The sequence below is a fragment of the Scyliorhinus torazame genome, chromosome 13 (assembly GCF_047496885.1).
Source record: "Scyliorhinus torazame isolate Kashiwa2021f chromosome 13, sScyTor2.1, whole genome shotgun sequence".
Taxonomy (NCBI): domain Eukaryota; kingdom Metazoa; phylum Chordata; class Chondrichthyes; order Carcharhiniformes; family Scyliorhinidae; genus Scyliorhinus; species Scyliorhinus torazame.
In genome coordinates, this window is record NC_092719.1 from 32,684,952 (window position 1) to 32,704,547 (window position 19,596).

The 19,596-nt window shown below is 42.2% G+C and overlaps 1 protein-coding gene across 5 annotated transcripts in view; it reads left to right on the plus strand.

Moving 5' to 3' along the window:
* The first annotated feature begins 822 nt into the window (after window positions 1-822).
* srpk2 (SRSF protein kinase 2) overlaps window positions 823-19,596 on the plus strand; it is a 366,377-nt gene continuing 347,603 nt past the window's right edge. For 4 of the 5 annotated variants that reach the window (XM_072471289.1, XM_072471294.1, XM_072471293.1 and 1 more), the window contains exons 1-2: window positions 823-922; window positions 1,176-1,236. In XM_072471289.1, the coding sequence (XP_072327390.1) occupies window positions 907-922; window positions 1,176-1,236 (77 nt within the window). In that variant the 5' untranslated portion in view covers window positions 823-906. Of the gene's footprint in view, window positions 991-1,175; window positions 1,237-19,596 lie in introns of all 5 variants that reach the window. The other variant, XM_072471292.1, reaches the window with a different exon arrangement.

Consider the following 19,596-nt stretch of genomic DNA (forward strand, 5'->3'; position numbering starts at 1 on the left):
TGTGAGATAGAAAGGTGCAGAGAGAGTATTTCACAGATTAGGGCCAAGGCAACTAAAGGCATGGCCACCAATAGTAGGAGTGATTAACATTGGGATGCTCGGGCAGCACGGTGGCGGGGCAGCACAGTGGCGCAGCGGTTAGCATTGCTGCCTGATGGCGCCGAGGTCCCAGGTTCGATCCCGTCTCTTGGTCACTGTCCGTGTGGAGTTTGCACATTCTCCCCGTGTTTGCGTGGGTTTCTCCCCCACAACCCAAAGATGTGCAGGCTAGGTGGATTGGCCGCGGTAAATTGCCCCTTAACTGGAAAAAATGAATAGGGTACTCTAAATTTATTTTAAAAAACATTGGGATGCTCAAAGGAGGCCGGAATTAGAAGAACGCAGGTGTCTTAAAGGGACGTAGGACTGGAGGAGATTGTATAAATAGAAGATTAGAATACTGCAGTGAAAAGAGAAGTAAATGTTGGCCCAATTACTTTTCCAAGTCATACCAACCCCTTAATTTGTGTGAAGTTTCAAAAAAAAAAAATGGCATGCGGTAGAAAATCCTGCAAACCAAACGTTGTACAGAATATACCATGTTTGAGAAGAATGAAGTTAAACAATTTCTAATTTGTCCTTTCAACGGGCTATGCACATGAAAGGGATAACAAGTTGAAGAACGTCTAAGGGGAGGTGGTTACAGCGCCAAAACTAAGCGCCCGTGCTTGCGCGGTAAGTCCGTTTGGCGGCTCTGCGCTGCCGCCTGTCTGACTGGCTTTGCGGGGGCCCTTTAACTCGGACAGCTGCCGCGGACGGCGCGTGACGTCGGCCGTGGGCCAGGCCGCCCGGCTTCCTGCGCTCGAGCGCCGGGAAGTTGACGGTTGCGCCTGCGCGCGGCTCCGCGAGGACAATCCCGGCTGGAAAATGAGTTCCAGGAAAGGTGAGGGGGAAGAGGAAGGAGGAGAAATAATCCCGTCCACCGGTCCACCTCAGCGCCGACCACTTTCTGTATTGTATTTTCTTTTTAACACGTTGAGAATAAAAAAAAAAAACAACAACCCTCACACCTCGTTGTGTTACATGATTGCCGGGGCGCGTTTGGGGTTTTTTTTTAATCGTTCGTTGAGGGGTGGATTTAAAAAAATGATCACATATATATTTTAATGTGTTATCTGGTTTTGTTGTCTTGTCAGTCCTGGCCATTCAAGCTCGAAAGAGGAGGCCGAAAGGAAAGAAAGAGAAGGCTCATAAAAAGTGAGTAGTGCAGAGAGTGGTGTGTATTTGTGTAAATTGATGCAGGTCCTGCTGCTGCTGCTGGTGGACCTGGCAACGGCGGTCCTGGTCTTCGGCAGGAAGAAAGAGCTTTCTTTATTCCCTGGCTGGTGCTGCAGAACGCTGGTATGATTAAAATTGCATCTGTCGCGGTGATTTATTATGTTGCTTGACACGGAAACATTTGCCTGTAGCGATGGTGGCCGTTCTGTCCGCATTGTCGGTCATTTGTGCTCGGCTGGGTTTGACTTTAGAATATCTCATTTGTGATTAATTTTGGTTTGACTATTTCCTGGAGGATGTACACCCAACCCTAGCCCTGCACAGGGCTGGAGTCTTATTTTCTTCTGTGTGGGTGGAAGTTTTCTTTGTCAACTAATTGACGAATAGTTTTGTGGCATGTGAACTGTTCAGATGGAACGTGCATGTAATGTCACTTTGGTATGACGGTACTTGGTAGACTTTTTGTCCCATAAGCATGATGACTCCTGTTACTAATTTTCTTTATATTGCGTGTTTTGCTAATATTTGAATGACTGTTCTATCACCTTCCTGATTTATATGGCTTTGTACTACACCATATATTGTACTTGCCCTCTGAGCTACCGGAAAGGAAGCATATTTGTTTCAGTATACGAAAGAGATTGGTTTAGTTCTATGGTAACTGATGAGGTTGTGTCTGATGCTTGTTCAGTTGCTTATCCTTTCAACTTTTCATCCAACCTGTGCTTTGACCACGTCATTAGGTCATACAGCACAAACCAGCGATCTTATTCTGTTGGAAACATTAAGTATTATTTGTATAGCTGTCAAGCCTTAATGATGGCATTTCACTCTTGTGATGACAAAATTATGTCACATATATATGACTTGTGCCAGTAACTTATGTTTGATCCTTTGATTTTTAAACTACAGGCCGGCATTACACCCACATTATGAAATACTTGTGGCATTTGTGAATTGTGGAACTGTCTGCTTAGAAAGTGACAACAAAAACATATTTTTTGAGTGAAATATTGTGTGTGTTTTCCCGTTTTAGAGGTGAGCTTTTGTCGTCGTTTCAGCAGCTTAAACTTCCATCTAATATATTGTGGTGCTGTAAAATATTCTTATGAGTTGATTAAAAAGAGTTAAGAGGAGTGTGATGGAATAGTCTCAACTTACCTGAATGCAGCTCCAACAACACTCAAGCTGGACATTATCTTGGTCACAGCAGCCCCCTTGGATGGCACTATCTATCACCTTAAACATTCACTTCCTCCACTACCAATGCACAGTAACAGCAGTGTACCATCTACAAGATGCACTTCAACAATTCACCATTTGCAATTTGATTGCAAACCTGTGACCTCTACCACCTAGAAGGAGAAGGGCAGCAGATGCATGCCATCCTGATTGGAACTATATTGCCATTCCTTCACTATTGCTGGATCTTCAAAGGAGTTCTTTGAAGGTGTAAAATGCACTGTTGATAAAAGGGAGCCTAGAGACGTGCTGCACTTGGATTTGCAGAAGGCACTTGATAAGGTGCCATATTGAAAGTTAGTGCAGAAAATAAAAGCTGACGGAGATAGATTCTTCTTCGGGAAAGGAATCAAGGGTTACATTCTTCTTAGAGAAGGGCATCGAGAGCTTTCAGGGGTAGATGGGAATGTAGAACTTGAAACATAAACAGACCATTTATAATCTTATTGAATGGCAGAGAAGGTTAGAGGGGCTAAATACTTCACCTATTTTGTATGTTTTTATGGACCAAAATCTTGGCACTCCTTTACTAACAACTCTGTGGGCATACCTACACCACATGGACTGCAACGGTTCAAAAAGATGGCTTGGCACCACCTTCTCAAGGGCAATTATCATAGAACCCCTACAGTGTAGAAGGAGGCCATTTGGCCCTTCGAGTCTGCACCAACCCTGCAAACATTTGACCTAGATCCACTCAGTTGCCCACCCTATCGTACCCCTGTAACGTAACCTGCACACCCCTGGACACTAAGGGGCAATTTAACATTGCCAATCTACCAAACCTCCACATCTTTGGACTGTGAGATGAAACCAGAGCACCCGGAGGAAACCCACACAGACACTGGGAGAATGTGCAGACTCCACACAAGACAGTCACCCAAAACCAGAATTGAACCCGGGCTCCTGGCGCTGTGATGCAATAGTGTTAAATACTGTGCCACCCTAAGTAGGGATGTGCAATAAATGCCAGTCTAGCCAACGATGCCCATACCTGTGAAAGCATTAATTTTAAAATTTCACATCTTCCACCCCCTCCTGTTCCCTTCTCTCTCTCTCATCTCTCTCTATCTCTTGTCTCTCCCATCCTCTCTGCGTAATTGACAGGCCCTCCGTTATGTCCCATTTCCCACACTTTTGCTCTCACTCCTCCCCCTCCCTCTCAAAACCATGATACGGTTCCCTTTTCCCTGCCTTCCATTCCATCAACCTGCACTTTAAAAAAAATAAATTTAGAGTACCCAATTATGTTTTTTTCCAATTAAGGGTCAATTTAGTGTGGCCAATCCAGCTAACCTGCACATCTTTGGATTGTGGGGGGTGTAACCCACGCAGATACGGTGAGAACATGCACACTCCACACAAGCATAAAAGGTAGTCACTTTAAAACAGAGATGAGGAGAAATTTCTTCAGCCAGAGAGTGGTGGGTCTGTGGAATTCATTGCCACAGAGGGCGGTGGAGGCCGGAACGTTGAGTGTCTTTAAGACAGAAGTTGATAAATTCTTGATTTCTCGAGGAATTAAGGGCTATGGAGAGAGAGCAGGTAAATGGAGTTGAAATCAGCCATGATTGAATGGTGGAGTGGACTCGATGGACCGAATGGCCTTACTTCCGCTCCTATGTCTTATGGTCTTAAGCAGTGACCCAGGACCGGGATCGAACCCGGGACCTCAGTGCCCTAGGCAGCTGTGCTAGCCACTGTGCCGCCCAACCAATCAACCTTCACATTCAACAGTTCCTCATCCATGATTTCTGCCTGATACTATCGCTAAACCTATCTTGCGCGGGCCCGCACACTTGAGCATTCCGAAGGAACCGTTCCTTTCGTGCTGACGTGCTCTGTCACTCAATGCCCCCAAAATCCCCTTCTCGTCTAAGAGCAGAAAAGGTGGTTAATAAGCATTTGGGATACTTGCCTTTATTAGCTGAGGCATAGAATATAGAACAGACCTCTGCATTCACCTGAGGAAGGAGCAGCGCTCCGAAAGCTAGTGACATCGAAACAAACCTGTTGGACTTTAACCTGGTGTTGTAAGACTTTGTACATAGAATATAAGAGCAGGGTGTATATGGGTGAGCTGTATAACACGCTTGTCAGGCCACAGCTAGAGTACTGTGTGCAGTTGTAGTCGTCACATCATAGGAAGGATGTGATTGCGCTAGAAAGGGTGCAGCAGAGGTTCATCAAGATGTTGCCTGGGAACATTTCAGCAATAAAGAGAGACTGGTTAGGTTGGGGTTGTTCTCCTAAGAACAGAGAAGGCTAAGGGGGAACTGATTGAGGTGTACAAAATTATGAGGGACATGGATGAGATAGATAGAAAGAAACTTTTCACCTCCTTGAATGGTCAATAACCAGAGGGCATAGATTTAAAATAATGGACAGGCGATTTAGAGGGAATTTGAGGGAAAACATTTTAACCCAGAGGGTGGTGAAAATCTGCAACGCTCTGCCTTAAAGGGTGGCAGAGGCGGGACTCCTCAGAACATTTAAGAACCATTTAGCGTAAAAGGCTCTGGGCCATGTGCTAGAAAATGGGATTAGGATTGATAGGTGTTTGATGGCTGGCATAGACACAATGGGCCGAAGGGTCTCTTTTTTTTTTTTTGTTTCTTGCCTTAGACCCACAGAACTCCAACAGTGCAGAAGAGGTCATTTGGTCCATTGTGTCTGCTCCGACCATCTGAAAGTGCGGCCCACTTCCCCATCCTATCCCTGTAACCCCACCTAATCTGCACATCTGTGGCCACTAAGCGGCAGTCTAGCATGGTCAATTGACCTAACCTGCACATCTTTGGACTTTCACCATCATCCCTTTTTGTCATTTAATCTCTCCTGCCTTCCACCTTATCAGAGCTTCCCTTTTGTACCCCCCCCCCCCCCCCCGCCACATTTTCCTGTCTCTGTACGTGTTCAAAACGTAATACATCTCTTAACTATTTCCAGTTCTAACAAGCTGTCATCGATTGGAAATGTTCACTTTGTTTCTCAGATCATATGCTGTCAGATTTGCTGAGTGTTACAGAATTCTCCGTGATTTATAATGTCCTTTTATAGATTTGTTATAGGTTCCATTTTCTTTTAGGGTACATGGAAACTGCTTTGAAATTAAAATGAAAAGACATTCAGGGAGCATTGTAACTCTGGGGCTTTCAATGCTTCATAGTGGACTTGGTGTGTAGCAATCTCTGCACCTTATCTTTCATTGGTTATGATCTAGTTTGGCAGATATTCATTGCAAATGATAATTCTTGGGAAATTATGTACAATACAGAGTAACTGAGTCAATAAGTTGAAGGTACTTTTTATGCAGATTGAAATTTCTCAGTTTTAATAGAGGAAGCAGACTTGCACATTGCAACAAAACAATAAAGTATTTAAATGCAATGTAAAATATAAACGTAAATATAAATGATGCTACAGTGTTAGAAGACCATAGGCTGCTCTCCCCTTTGAGAGCTGACTGGTGGTGATTTAACCTGAGGGTCACCACACCTTAGGTGAGGGGCACTGTAGGGAAGGTGGGGCAATGCGGGAGTTCAATCCATGTTGTTGGCATTGCTCCACATCACAAACCAGCTGTCCAACCATTTGAGCGAACTGACCCCCAATGTAAAATATACAGTTGTAGAAGCACAGTTAAAATATCTCTGGTAATGAACAAAGTCTCCTGTAACCAGTTATGTAAAGAAAACCCAGATATTCTAAAATTATTTTTATAAGTTACTTTTTCACACTTTTATCTTTCTTATGCATCTCGAGTGGCTCTGCAGTATGGTGTAGCGTTTGTCTTTGCAGATTTATTTTCCTCTCTCATTTGTGCTGGGGTGAATTTGGAAAATTGGTGATATTTTAGTTGCATATTTGCGAGACTTGCACATCAGCAGTTCATTAGTTGTAAACAATTATTTAAAACAACTGAACATGTGTAATCCTTCAAAAGTTATATTCATGATGTGATTCCAGCAATATACCCTTCCCTAATGCCAAGAGAAAGTCTATACAGTTCTGATATATGGAAGTAGAATACCTGGTTATTATGATTGTGTTGAGAGAGACTGCTGTACAATGAGTTAAGTACAAAACAGGCCTTCATCTTGGCCTATTCTGGCATTTCTTTTGTGGTGACTGATAGGTACCTAGTCTGACAGATCATTTGTCTTTCAAAATTAAATATATGTTCTTTTGATAGTTGTGGATACATATGTATAGGATCCTGAAATGTTGTGGGTTTGTAAATTGAAAACACAACATTACTAGGTTGTTACTTTGAAACAAATTTTATTTTGTGTTGTTGTACATTTGCAAGGTCTAAGCATTTTGTTATATTGCCCTCTCTACTGCTTGTGAAGGATTACACATGCTCAGTTGTTTTAAATAATTGTTTACAACTAATGAACTGCAGGTGTGCAAGTCTCGCAAATATGCAACTAAAATGTTCTCTGTTGGGAGGTGTAAATAAAGTTAGTTGAGTAATAGCTGCCTGCTGTGAGTCCACATGTGTATTGTACTGAGAAAAGATTAACAACAGAAAGGTGTTGAAGAGAACAGGATAGAATTTGTTTTTGTACTTTGTTTGAGAAGTTCAGGATTGAAGAACATTATGACACCTTTTGAAACTCCTAAAATTGATTTTGAGGTTTGTGATTTGAAAGATTGTTCTGTGTATGCACATCACATTCAGGTACATAGCTAGGCAGCACGTTATGTAATTGAAAAAAAAGGGTGAATTTAACCTTAACAAAGAGGACTGATGGAATTATGAATGAAGATTACACTTTAACTGAAATTGAATAAAATGGATGAGGAGAAAGTAAATGCCTTCCTCACCATGACGGGGGTCGGATGCTTTTGAGGTGGTGTCTAATCAATGTTTTCTGCAAGACCCAGTAGTATGGGTTACTCTGAACTTGTATTATGGCATACCAAAGAATGAGATTGCACTGAGTTCTATCAAAGGAGGTAGTTGTCAAGTGAGACTGTTGCATATTACGTTCTCGAATTAAACTGTGGGTATGCCACAAACTTAGAAATCAACTTCAGAGAGACATTCATAGGAGGCCTAAGCTTGTGAGCAAAGGCAGTAATTGTGACATGGAAGGAGGCCTGAGGGCACAACCATGGAAATGGCAGAACAAAAGTTACAAATTGCAAGGGAGTTATTTACCTGAGCTGACACTGCAAACTACTGGATTTCGGCAAGATCCAGGGCACGGCAGCCAAGTTCACAGTCTCAGAGTCAGAAATGCAGATGTTACCATTGCCATGGTAGCCACCAATCATTTAAATGCTCCTGTTTCCAGTCAAAGTGCTATGCTCATGGTAAAGTCAGTCATATTCAGACAGCATTTAGGAGTAGAGGAAACAGTAATGCTGCAAATAGGTTTTAGCCATGAAATTGTGGTAGATGTGACGCTAGATCAGGAGTCTGAAAGTCATTGAATGCACACAGAATCGGAAGATCATGAGTTGCACTCGGAGAGCAAGAAAATAGCAAATGAAAAATATAATTCCAGCACTCAGTAAATTGCAAGTCAGAGATTTACACCTTACTTTCTTCAGTAATACAGCTGTAGCAGTGATTGTTATTTCAGAAGGCAAGTACACAAAATCCCTGAATCACATTCCCTTGTGTAAAACTGAAGTGAAACTGACTAGTTATTTCAATAGCTGTATTTAATCCAATGTTAGGGTAAGTTGGTGCGAGTGGAATGCGATGATTTTGTTACTTGACAGTGATAGTAGTTGGAGGAAACAACTTCTCCTTGGGAGGAAATTGGCTTCAGGTAAAACTGACTTGAGTTATTTGCAGTAGAAATTGGTAATAGTATTTCAAGCAATGAGGAAGTGCTAAGAGAAGACAAAGTGATCTTTGATCAAGGAGGACAAAATTATAGAATTAGTCATCAGTATGATATTAAATATCGTGAAACAGCAGATCATGCAAATGCAGATGTTCTTGGGCGATTTCCCATGAAGCTGATCCGTTTCTAGCCACTGAGTTACTTTAAAATTATTTTACATAAATGGCATGTCAGTAAATGCCTGAAATTAGTGAAGAAACTCACGAAGATGTGGTGCTCAGTGAAATGCTCAATTATGTCTTGAATAAGTGGCCTAAAGAGTGTGATGTTGTGAAGTTGCAAGAGTATTTCACATGTACAGATGAGTGTAGATCAAGGAAGGCTGTCTCCCATAAAGCTGTTGAGTCATTATTCGGCCAAGGTTTAAGAGTAATTGTGACAGAACTTCATAAAGAGCATCTGTATAAAACTGGAGCAAGAAGCTATTTTGGTACCCATAGGTAGATAGCGATATTGACGAGTTGGTGAAAAGTTGTGAAGAGTTGGTGAAAAGTTGTGAAGTAGTCTCAGTATTAGAAATTACGCAGATAAGGCTTCTTTCATCCTACGGTTAAACACAAGAAAACCATCAGAATTAGTACAAGTCAATTTCTTTGAAGTGGAAAGGAAAGAGTACTACATTTTGGCCGATAGCTCTAGCAAGTAGATAAATGTTGAGTGTGCCAAAACTACTAGATTTTGAGAAGTTGGTGTGCAATTTATAGGTTGCCAGAGGTATTGGTGTCAGATAATGATCCACAGTTAACGTGATAAAGTTTGAAATATTTCTGAGTAAGAATGGAGTAAAACACACACCCAGCATCGAATGGTGCTGGAGATAGAGGTCTGCTAATTGTAAAAAGATCTTTGCAGAAGTATTTGCTGGGTGAAAAGCTAGGCAGTAATTTCCATGTTTCTCTTCGACACACACTAGACAGTTATCTGTTCTTTTACAGAATAACCCAGAATAAGGGCAACACGGTAGCATTGTGGATAGCACAATTGCTTCACAGCTCCAGGGTCCCAGGTTCGATTCCGGCTTGGGTCACTGTCTGTGCGGAGTCTACACATCCTCCCCGTGTGTGCGTGGGTTTCCTCCGGGTGCTCCGGTTTCCTCCCACAGTCCAAAGATGTGCAGGTTAGGTGGATTGGCCATGATAAATTGCCCTTGGTGTCCAAAATTGCCCTTGGTGTTGGGTGTGGTTACTGGGTTATGGGGATATGGTGGAGGTGTTGACCTTGGGTGCTCTTTCCAAGAGCCGGTGCAGACTCGATGGGCCGAATGGCCTCCTTCTGCACTGTAAATTGTATGAAAAAACCCCAGTCCACAACAGATCGCTTACTTTGCGTGTTACTGTTTAAACATGCTCCTAAGACCAGGTTTAGTTTTCTTTGTAAGACAAAAGCAAGACAAAGTGAAGATGAATCATGATACACCAGGCATGAAATGAGAGTTCAGTGCTGGTCAGAAGGTCACGGTAAAAACCACTGAAGTGATGATCAGTATGTGATTGGTGTTGTTGTAAAGAGGGTGTGTTTATATATATATATATATATATATATATATAATTTAAAGTACCCAATTCATTTTTTTTTCAAATTAAGGGGCATTTTAGCATTGCCTATTCGTCTACCCTGCATATCTTTGGGTTGTGGGAGTGAGACCCACGCAGACACGGGGAGAATGTGCAACTCCACATGGACAGTGATTCTGGATCGAACCTGGGTCCTCGGCAGCGTGAGGCCGCAGTGCTAACCACTGTGCCACCGTGCCGCCCCATTTATATATCTAGTGAATATTGGAGAGCGACTCTGCGAGTGTTAAGTAAATTATTTGTTCAGAATAGGAATTCTGCCAAGAGGAGAGCATGATAAACTTCCTATAGTCCAAAGTGAAAGCCACAAAGAAACAAAGGTTTGCTAGAATCACAGAATCCACTGGTACAACAAAGTCAGTCAGGATCTTTGACTAAGGCCAATCAATATCAATCCACAACAAGGGTAACAATCAGTCACTAACAACAGCCATTAAATTGGTGGTAAGAGTGTGCTTCATGTATTGTTTTAGCTGCTCAGGATTAGTTCTGACTGTTTTAATATTAGTTGTTCAGATTGGATTCTGAATGGCTGTCTCTGAACAGGATTAGAAATAATAATGGCACTGAAGAGTAACAAATCCCCAGAACCTGATCGTTTACACCCAGAGACATCAAGGGAGTTGGTTTAAAATAAATGCAGATACTTTAACCACAGTCTTCCAAAGTGATCCGATTCCCACAAGACGTGCTTGTTAGGTGAATTGGACATTCTGAATTATCCCTCAGTGTACCCGAACAGGTGCCGGAATGTGGCGACTAGGGGCTTTTCACAGTAACTTCATTGCAGTGTTAATGTAAGCCTACTTGTGACAATAAAGTTTATTATTATTATGATTCAGGAATTATCTCTTTAGATTGGAGAATTGAAAATACAACTTCATAATTTAAGGGTGAGAGAAACCAGAAAATTATAGACGTGGTTAACCTTTGTTGTGGGAAAGTTATTGCAATCTAAAACCATGGATATAGTGACTGAACACCTCGAGAAATATAAACTAAATTAGATTGAGCCAGTGTAGGTTTGTAAAGTAAAACAGAAAATACTCATTACACGACAGGTCAGGCAGCAAAAATGGAGAAGGGACCAAAGTTGATGATCTTTCATCAGAAGGATTTGTAAAAAAAAAAAGAGTCACGCCTAATAACCTAATTTTAGTTTTTGAATAAGTAACTAAAGTATAAGACGGGAATATCTATGGATGTAGTTGGTATGGACATCCAGAAGGCTGCCAAGTAAGAGACTTTGTCTGAAGTTAAAGCTGAAGGAACAGAAGGCAAACTGTTGACTTGCTTGGGAGAAATGAGAATATCTTGAACTAACACTGAGCTTTGCTATTGGTGCATGACTTATGGTTTCACTTCCCAGTTTAAAAATGGCAAAAGCCTTCCAGTAAATTCCAGGGCCAACCTATTCAGCTGCAGTAGTAGTGTGCTTTTTCTATCCCCACACAAAGGCTTTTAAAACAGAAAAATTGCATCTTGAATTGAGTGATAAATATTTTCTCATTTTCTTTTATAAATTTGAGTACCCAATTCATTATTTCCAATTAAGGGGCAATTTAATGTGGCCAATCCACCTATCCTGCACACCTTTGGGTTGTGGGGCGAAACCCACGCAAACACTGGGAGAATGTGCAAACTCCACACGGACAGTGACCCAGAGCCGGGATCGAACCTGGGACCTCGGCGCCGTGAGGCAGCAGTGCTAACCACTGCACCACCGTGCGGCCTCATATTTTCTCATTTTAAATTGAAACTAACCACACTTACAAATGCCTAGCCTGGAGCATGTAATAGAAGAATAAATACTGCAGATGCTGGAAATCTGAAATATAAGCAGACAATGCTGGAATTACTCAGTAGGCAGCATCTGTGGAAGAGAAACCAAGTGAATGGTTCAGGTCTGCGATCTGTGCTAGTTCTGACGAAGGATCACTGACCTCTGCTTCAGTCTACACCGATCCTGCCAGATGTGCTGAACATTTCCAACAATTCCTGTTTCTGTTGGAGCAGTATTAGCCCTTTTGCAGCCATTCAAAAGCAATCCGGCTTCTTGAGAGTCTCTCATTCCCCCTCAAGAAACCCAGCAGCAGCTGGCTTGGCACAATATTAGACTTGGAATTTAAAAAAAGTTGAGGTATGAAGAAAACATAAACAACTTGCTGAGCAAAAAACAATCAATGTCAAAAGCAATAAATTAATAATTCACAAAAATGAGTAATTAATAAAAATGACCATTAGAAAAGTGGCGAGCAGCAGAACTAACTAATAACATTTTTTTTGCCTTTTCGCTTAAACAGAACTAGAGAGAGGAGGATTAGGTCCAAGTCCTGGAAAGGGTCAAAAGAACTGGGACTGTGTATCCTCCTCTAGTGGTAGACATTCCAGGCTGGCGTTGGTGGAATTCATATAAAAGTGGGAGGGTGAAAGCAGGTTACAATTCAGCCCGGGTTTTCTTCCTGTCCAAGCCTGATTTGTAAATTGATTTCTGGGAAAGGAGGATGAAGGTGTGTGCATATCTGTTTGTCGGCTTCACTCCTAGTCTCTGGGCTTTCCCACACTTGCCCTTCCCAGGCCTGGGAGATGGAGATTTTATTGCTGAGGAGGAATTTGGGATGGCTATGAAGGTGATAAGACATGCTTCCTCCTCACCCTTTCTAACACTCACAGCCCCAACTCTCACTGTTACAAACTACTGCTTCTCCTGGCCACCCCAGTCCACTCCATCATCTTGGCTCCTGTAGTTCCTTAGTGGGTTGACACCTGCGCAGGAGGACATGAGTGTTAGGAAATAGTTAATGCTCCCTCATACTTAAGTTGTAATTGGGGTTTTAATTGTTTAATAGACAGCACCAAATATAATGGGGATACAAGTGATATACAGTATTGTTGGAGAAGTGACTGCTGAACACAGACTTGGGAGTCAAAAATGTCAAGATCTGCTTTCTAGTTCTTCTTGTAGAGTTACCATCAGAGCTTAATGGTAGCAGAGGGTTCGTGCTTGTGAGTAAAAAGGATTGCAACCAAGATTTCTTTGGAGGAAAAACTGTATTCTGAATTCTAACTTTGAAGAGTGATTTCTAACCTTGAAGAATGATTTTGAGTAACTTGAATCCAGCCATTTGTTTTCCCAGTGTAAAATGTCGGGGTATGACACTCACCATTGATTTCGGAGGGTCAGTCCTATGACCACAGGCAAAATGATTAACATGTGTGCACAGGTTACATCCTTGCCCAAGTAAAACAAGGAATGGCCTTGGTACTTAGATTACCATATGAAAGCAAAATAAGGTGCAAGGCATTTTCAGAATTGGAGCCAGGGCAATGCGACTTAGATGAAGGTTTGGATATGTTATTAACTTTCATTTTTTAAAATAAATTTAGAGTACCCAATTATTTTTTCCAATTAAGGGGCAATTTAGCGTGGCCAATCCACCTACCCTGCACATCTTTGGGTTGTGGGGGTGAGACCCACGCAGACACTGGGAGAATGTGCGAACTCCACAGGGAGAGTAACCCAAGGCCAGGATTTGAACCCAGGTCCTCAGCGTCATAAGCAGCAATTCTAACCACTGTGCCACCGTGCTGCCCCTGTTATTAACTTTCATGGATAAAATTTACCAAAAGGATGACTTATAAAATGCTTATGAGGCTTGGTCAGATTTTGAAAAATTTAGCAAGTTGGAGGATACCTCCATAGAAGAGTACATAACGGAATTTAACAGATGGTATGCAAGGCTGCAAAATGTCCATCTAGAAATTGCTCACTCAGAATGGCATGCACGCCATTGGACTGTGCTGTAGTTACAAATATGGATAGGCTTCTGGTTTTGATGGGAGTTACATTTGCGGAAAGACGTGCCCTGCTAGAATAAATGTCAGAGTCTCTAATAAGGTTCCTGGGCAAACATTCCTTCCCGGCAGCATTCATGCCACAAATGGGCTGATTGGAAGTAAGACCGAGTATGGAAGACACAATGTTAATGGGATGACGAGGTGGTTTGGAAACAGGCAAAAGAAGATTTATAACTGAAAGTAACAAGGGCAGAAACACCTTAAACAATTATGGCAGGGCGAATGAATTGGGAAATCTCAACAGAAAAATGGACCCAGAAATGCCAGGATGTGGTCAATCGTTGTTTTAGGTTGAAATATCCATTATGCAATAGACTGTCTTAAGCGATATAATGGGATGTTTGAAACCAAATGTGAGACAGAAGACTCTGAAGAAGAAACAAAGAGAAGGCATTGTTTTAGTAACAAGGAGTTTCAACCTGGTGATGAAATGCTGCTCGCAGAATCCTTCAGTTGTGCTGCATTGGACACATCTACAGTATGTGGAATAGACTGGTTAAAATGATGCCTGGACTTTGTAAGTGACAAAGATGAAGGAATTTGGAAGTTCCACAATTTTCAGATTTGGGGATAATAATATCCTGAAATCGCTGAAAAGAGTAGTGATCCTTGTAAATTTGCCAGAAGGAATCATTTTATTCAAGTGGATGTCGTATCCAGTGGAATACCTTTATTATTGAAGGGCAGCACGGTAGCACAAGTGGATAGCACTGTGGCTTCACGGGCCAGGGTCCCAGGTTCGATTCCCCACTGGGTCACTGTCTGTGCGGAGTCTGCACATTTTCCCCATGTCTGCGTGGGTTTCCTCCCGGGTTCTCCGGTTTCCTCCCACAGTCCAAAGACGTGCAGGTTAGGTGGATTGGCCATGATAAATTGCCCTTAGTGACCAAAAAGGTTAGGAGGGGTTATTGGGTTACAGGGATAGGGTGAAAGTGAGGGCTTAAGTGGGCCGGTGCAGACTCGATGGGCCCAATGGCCTCCTTCTGCACTGTATGTTCTGTGTTCTATTGAGTCGAACGTTGAAAAAGAAAGAAAATTGACATGGAAAACGCTAAGGCCATCGTATTTGGAATAACCATGGAGTTATAATTTATGCAATTTGTACACATTATTGTATCCTGTTAATGAATCCTAATTAAGGAAGTATGGTTAGCATCGGAGAACAAAGTCTAGAAAACAAAAAGTTGATTGTGTTAAAGTTGCATCGGCAATTTGCACATCCACCTTCACAAAGATAAACAAAATTTTGTTCAGGGATATGGGTATAAGAGATGAAAAATACACCAAACTGTTAGAACAGGTAAGCGATAGATGTGATATATGTAAGAAACATACAAGAACACCATCATGACCCACAATGAGTATGTCCTTAGTGAGAGATTTTAGTGAAGGTGTGGGATAAAGAAAATAATTTTCATTTTACATTTTGTAGACTTGGCAATTAGGTTTAGTCAGTCGATGATTATACGCTGCAAAGAAAATAAACTAATTGTGGAACAGAAAATGGATAGGGACTGAACTGGGGCCACCAGCCAGGGTGCTCCCTGATAATGGGGGGGAATTTTCTAAAGATTAATTTTGCGTTGTGTGAGAACATGAACATAATAATTAGGAATACTGTCGGGAGGCATGGTAGTGCAGTGGTTAGCACTGCTGCCTCTTAGAGCTGTGGACCCAGGTTTGATCCCAGCCCCAGGTCACTGTCCGTGTGGAGTTTTGCACATTCTCCCCGTGTCGACATTGGTCTCACCACCACAACCCAAACATGCACAGGGTAGGTGAATTGGCCACACTAAATTGCCCCTTAATTGGTGGGGAAAAAACCATTGGGTACTCTAAATTTATTTTTAAAAAAGGAATACTGTAAGGGTCTGTCCTGGTGATTCCCTATTTCCCATTTCTTTTATTTTGTTCTCAACATTTTGACCTATGGATATTTAATGGACATATATTTCTAAATCAAACAAAGGAAGTGAGGAACACAAAAGTTGCAAAATAGTACGCTGCTTTCTCCTCTCTTTTTATCCCTCCTCTCTTTATCCCCCCTCTCTCTCTCTTTCTCCCCCCCCCCCCTTCTGCTCTCTCTCTCTCTCCTCCTCCTTTCTCTCTCTCTCCCTCTCTCTGTTTGTCTGTCTTCTGTGTGTAGAGGGAGGTGTTAGGAATTAGATAATAGTTGACCACCTGTATTTGCTACCTATTTACTCTGTTATTGCTATTAATAAAAATTAATAGTTTAAATTTAGAAACTTGGAGACTGTAGTTAATTTCAGTTGTGTTGCGGCTCTTGGTAAAATGGGGCTGGAACTGATTGCGCATTAGTCCAGCGGGTCGTAACTGTAGCCACCTAAAATGGCTGATTCCCGAGTAAAATGGTCAAACCCCGATCTAAAATGGCGAACGAAAGAGGCTGATGGGAAAATCAGCCAACAGGACTCAAACGGACAGCTGCAGGCAAAACAGTGTATTCGGCTCTGGGGAAGTCGGCCCAGACCGATACCTGCAACCATTAACAGCACATCAACCCAGCCATCTGCATATTAAGCAGCCATCCCCGCGAACAATTGCTACACATTAGCAACATAAAGCCGATCCAGACTTTTCGGCGCCAGCAGTGGCTGTGACAAAGAAAGGTGGACGACCACCCCCGATCAAGAAATCGCCCCATTATTGGAGCATATCGAACCCAGTGATTGGGACCAAGTCCAATCACTTGGAACCAGGGTCAAGGTCCGCCCCGAGAGGCGGGAAGCCCCTGGGAACTATAAAAATAGGGGCCAAGTTCAGATCAACCCTTCTTCTCCTGCTCGCAACCTTCGAGATCCTTCGACGAAGAAACAAGTAAATGTTACTCCAGCGATCGCTACCAGATAGGTGTTCCAGACTATCGACTCGTACCAGCCTTTTTGAATCCTGCAGGCCAGACCCAATTCGATAGACCATTCGTTTCCCTGACCTGGTGGGCCATCACCAAAGTTAAGTATTGGCCTTTAGTGGTAGGTAATAGTCTAGAAGTAGGATTAATGTATAAGTATTTATTGCTGTATATAATAAATGATCGTTGATTTATCTTTTACTAAGCGGTGTGCTGCATTATTAATCATTACTTGAGCTTGAACCATGTGGCGGTATCAGACAGATACCTGGCGACTCGTGAGCAAAGGTGACAGAATTAGAGCTAATAAAACTAAGGCTAATAAGAGCAACATAACAATACAGCTGCTGAAAGCCCATTTGATAACTGGGTGGGTGCGAGAAAAATCATGCTGTGATAGATGAGATACCTTGTAAAATTTTGACAATTGTAAATCAACTTTGGCTTTAGCATTGGTACTAAAGACAGTTAGGGGCTACAGTCCGTATCAGTTGGTTTTTGGTAGAAATCCCAAAATTCCTTCAGTAATGAATGATAATCCTACAACTTAGGAGGAGACTGCAATTAGCTCTACCTTTTTTGAGCATTTGATTGCACTGCACATGGGCAGGAGAGCATTCCTTAAAGCAAAATCTCAAAGAATAAGGAGAGCATTGAGGTACAATTTGCAGCCATTTGAAACTATCTTCAAACAGGGAGTCATGGCATAGTATAAAAGAGATGGATTTAACGAGTGGAAAAATTATATAGGTACTGATGATAACATCATTTTGCAGCATGGAAACTAGACTGTTTGGGGACACTTGCCAGGATTAGTGGCACAGATTACAAGTTTGCACACTCAGCAAGGGTTATTCCAAGTGCTGAAGAGCCAGCTACTTCTCATATACATATTCCAAGTGCTGACGAACTAGCTACTTCCCATGCACATATGTTATAGAGTTATGAGGACCAGATTGCATAAATTGACAGGGTGTCTGAAGATGGACAAAGGTAGCACTAAAGTGACATACTTGCCAGAAAGGGCCAGTCAGTGGAAGGATGCAACTATCTTTGGTAGAGCAGAGAAGGTCACTGGACAATATAAAAACTGGTTCAATGGACAAGATAAAGGGGGAGAGGTTAAGCCCATGGATTGGGAATATGAAGTACAAAAATGGAGGGCACATAAACGTAGTGTCCATTCGGACACTAGGTCTGGCAGTGAAGATGCCCATAGGAACAGTTAAAAGAACATCTCGTAATAGAAGAGGCAGATCAAGCAGTAGCAGTCTGAAACAAGATGTAAGGCAGAATAGAGGGCACAACTTAACAAAGTCAAGAAATATGGTGCAGACCAGGAATGCTACAAGAAGCAGAAGCCCATATGATCAAGAGGCCTCGGTAGTTTCCAACAAATTAGATGGTAAATTAATAAACTATGCAAAACAGCAAGAGCTGTAAAGTTGGAAATAATTTGGGGTGTACGTGGTTAGGGCACAACGTGTGCTATCTCCTAGTTGGATATGCACGGAAAAGGTGCTTCCTGATGGAACTTGTAAGGTCAAAGCCAGGCTGTTGGCGAGGTTTTGAAGAAAACTTGGGTGACCAAGATGTGCACACACACATTGGGAAAAGAGGGGTGTAGAGTGGCCCAGTGGTCAGCACTGCTGTCGATGGTGCTGTGGACCCGGGTTCGACCCTAGCCCCAGGTCACTGTCCGTGTAGAGTTTGCACATTCTCCCCTGTCTGGGTGCATTTCAACCCCACAGCCCAAAGATATGCACGTAAGTGGATTGGCCACTCTAAATTGCCCATTGGTTGTCTTCCAGTACACCTTTCTTTAATTCAGGCTTTCAGTTTGAGGTTTTTGCTTTCTGCCTAGCATGGATTTCACTATAGATTCATCCAGGTCTCAACTTCTCTGCAGCACGTTCTCCCCGTGTCTGCGTGGTTTTTTTTCCAATTAAGGGGCAATTTAGCGTGGCCAATCCACCTACCCTGCACATCTTTTGAGTTTGTGGGGGTTAGACCGTCGCAGACACGAAGTGAATGTGCAAGTGTGTCCGAACTTTACTCCTAAATGTCCTGTCTCTCTTTTTACATTATTTCAGCTAGTGCTAGGCTCCCCAACTTGTGGAAATAGTTTATTGCTATCTACTAATTCTGTTACCCTTAACGTTTTGAAAATTTTGATCAAAATACTGCTTAATCTTAAAAATTCCAGGATATGCAACTCTTTTTGTATGATCTCTCCTTGTAACTAAGCCCTTGCAGTCCAATTAACATCCTGATAAAATTAAGCTACATTCGGTATAAAAACAGAAAATGCTGGAAAAACTCAGCAGGTCTTGCAGCACCTGTGGACAAGAAAAAACAGGTGACATTTTGAGCCCAAAATGACTTCTTTGGAACCATTACATTCAGTAAATCCTTCCTAAGGTCTGGTGTACAGCAGTGTTTTTCAAACCTTTTTGCTTGGGACCCATTTTTACCAACTGACTGACCTTCGCGACCCACGCCAACCGAACTTCGCGACCCTCCATTATCACTTAGCTGTAATGTGACAGGCGATCCTGCTTGGTCCTCACGGTCTCACTTGCTTTGTTACACAATGTTAAATTTCTGATAATGACTTCAGCTGATGATTCAAGATCTCACTGTATCCGTTGAAAAAAATTAGAGGTTTGTCCTCGAACTTGCCATGCTTAGTCTTCAAATGTCTTTGAATGATTTGGATGAGGGAACAAAATGTAACATCTCAAAGTTTGCAGATGATACCAAGTTAAGTGGGAGGGTGAATTGTGACGAGGATGCAGGGATCCTACAGCATGATCTGGACAGGTTGGGTGAGTGGGCAAATCAATGGCAGGTGCAGTATAATTTGGATAAGTGTGAGGTTATTCACTTTAGAAGCAAAAACAGGAAGGCAGATTACTACCTGAAT